General features: G+C 40.2%; 1 protein-coding gene across 1 annotated transcript; it reads right to left on the reverse strand.

The window, feature by feature from the left end:
- Positions 1-273: 273 nt before the first annotated feature.
- LOC142165219 (uncharacterized) lies at positions 274-858 on the reverse strand. Its single transcript, XM_075223820.1, has one exon. The coding sequence runs from the start codon at positions 856-858 to the stop codon at positions 274-276; it is 585 nt and encodes a 194-aa protein (XP_075079921.1).
- Positions 859-2,179: the final 1,321 nt, after the last annotated feature.

A 2,179-nucleotide genomic window follows, 5' to 3' on the forward strand; every position in this document is an offset into this window, starting at 1 on the left:
AAGGTGTAGAATTACGACTTAAGTCAAGTTTCACTACTCAAGTAACCTTTTCACACCTATTCCCTGCGGGATTCGACCCTAACATAGTTGGGTTATTATATTTGACATCGACCGTCTTACACCATTTATTTAGGTGTAATTTCAGTGTATCACCTGCCCAAGTCCATCTACTAACTTAGGCACACTCCCATCTCCAAACATTGCTTGTCAAAACCCACACAAACCCATACCAAGGGGAAATATACAAGCCCATGACATTGGTTCTGTCCGGCATCACATCTCAAAATTAAGGGCTATCAAACCACCCCCACTAGTTGAACTCGATGTCCTCGTCGAGGCTGACTTCAAGTAGTCCTCTATTTTTTGTTTAAATTGCCACAATGAAGCACCCTTTTGCCAAGTCGTATCTTCCTTGGGCTTTCCTTTCCACTGAATCAGAAATTCTGTCCGCCTATTCTTTTTAGGCATCCCAAGAACCCGGTGGTCAAGAATCTTCTTAATTTCTTCCTCAAGTTGAGTGCGCACCTCAGGAGGAGCTCTTTTTGTTTTATTTATGTCTGGATCTTCAACATAAGGCCTTAGAAAACTCACATGGAAATTTGAATGTATCTTCATTCTTTCAGGCAGCTTCAATCGGTAAGCAACTTCACCAACTTTTGCAGCAACTTCAAAAGGACCATCATACCTTGAAACCAAGGCTTTATGTATAACTCGGTTGTCAATCTTTTTCCAAATTAGAGTAAGATTTAACAACACCTTATCACCAACTTTGAACTCCAAGGGGCGCCTGTTTCGGTCAGCATATTTCTTGATTCGTTTCTGTGCCTTTTTCAAGCTATATGTTGCTTCCTCGATCATAACGGTAGGTAGCTGGACAGTTAACCCTAGTCTTTTGTTATGCAATCATCGTTGGTTGAGCAGGCTACTTCCCAAAAACAATCTCAAACGAACTTATCTCTGTTGCTGAAGATTTGTGCAAATTATATGAGAATTGTGCACAATCTAGCAAATCTGTCTAGTTGCGTTGACTAGCAGCCACAAAGTGCCTCAAGTATTCCTCCAACAAATGGTTATTTTTCTCTGTTTGGCCATCAGTTTGGGGATGATTAGCCGTTGAAAAATTCAAGTTCCTACCCATCAAGTTGAACAAATAAGTCCAGAACCAGCCTCTAAATCGAGCTCTCTATCACTAATAACATTCTTTGGTATTCAGAAATATTATAACCACATTCTTGAAGAATAATTCAGCAACAACCTTTGAAGGTCATTCTGTAGGGGCACCAATAAAAACAACATATTTAGAAAACCTATCAACCACGACCATGATCGAAGAGAACCCATTAACCTTAGGAAACCCGCTGAATAAATCCATCGAAATAGATTTCCATGTTTCTTCTGGAATAGGCAGAGGTTGTAGCAAACCCACCTCCTTCTTCCGCTCTATTTTATCAAGCTGACATACAAGGCAACTCTTGACATAAGCTTCCACATCATGCTCCATTTTGGGCCAAAAATAGTATCAGGACATCATGGCCATCATCCTTTCAATCCCTGGACGACTAGCCCATAGAGTATCATGCAACTCTTTCAACAGTTCACAATGCAACCCATCACCAAGGGCACTGCGGTTCTCCCCCCTTAGAAATAGAGAAGATCAACCTTGATCTGGTACTGCCTTATCGTCCCTTCTCTCATATGATTCATTGTTTTGATGTTGTCACGCCCCAAACTCGGGGAGCGCGACCGGCACTCAACCGAGTGAACCCGGTTAAGCAAGCCTGTTAGATTTCATTCTACTCAAATTCATCTTTGAATAAATAGGAGATTTACTCCATTAATCATACTCTGAAAATATTTTATTAACAATTTCCATTTCGTTTCCATTAGCAGTTTCAACCATAATTTCCAAAATATTACAATTTTATAGATATGAAAAAAAATTTGTTTGCCAAATACCAATATTTCTAATTCAATTCCCAATATCAACCACCACCCATAACATGTCTAAAGAGCTTCTAAGTACAACTGAAGAGTAATATGGAAATGCCGGTAACAAGGCCCCAGCTATACCTCAAAACGTGGTAAACATATAAACAAAAGATGCACTACATGATCCCGGGATGAAATGGGGCTCACCAAGTCTGCTGGGAAGATGATGATGATGATGTACCATTAGCTG

This window comes from Nicotiana tabacum, chromosome 10 (assembly GCF_000715075.1).
Source record: "Nicotiana tabacum cultivar K326 chromosome 10, ASM71507v2, whole genome shotgun sequence".
NCBI classification, from domain to species: Eukaryota; Viridiplantae; Streptophyta; class Magnoliopsida; order Solanales; family Solanaceae; genus Nicotiana; species Nicotiana tabacum.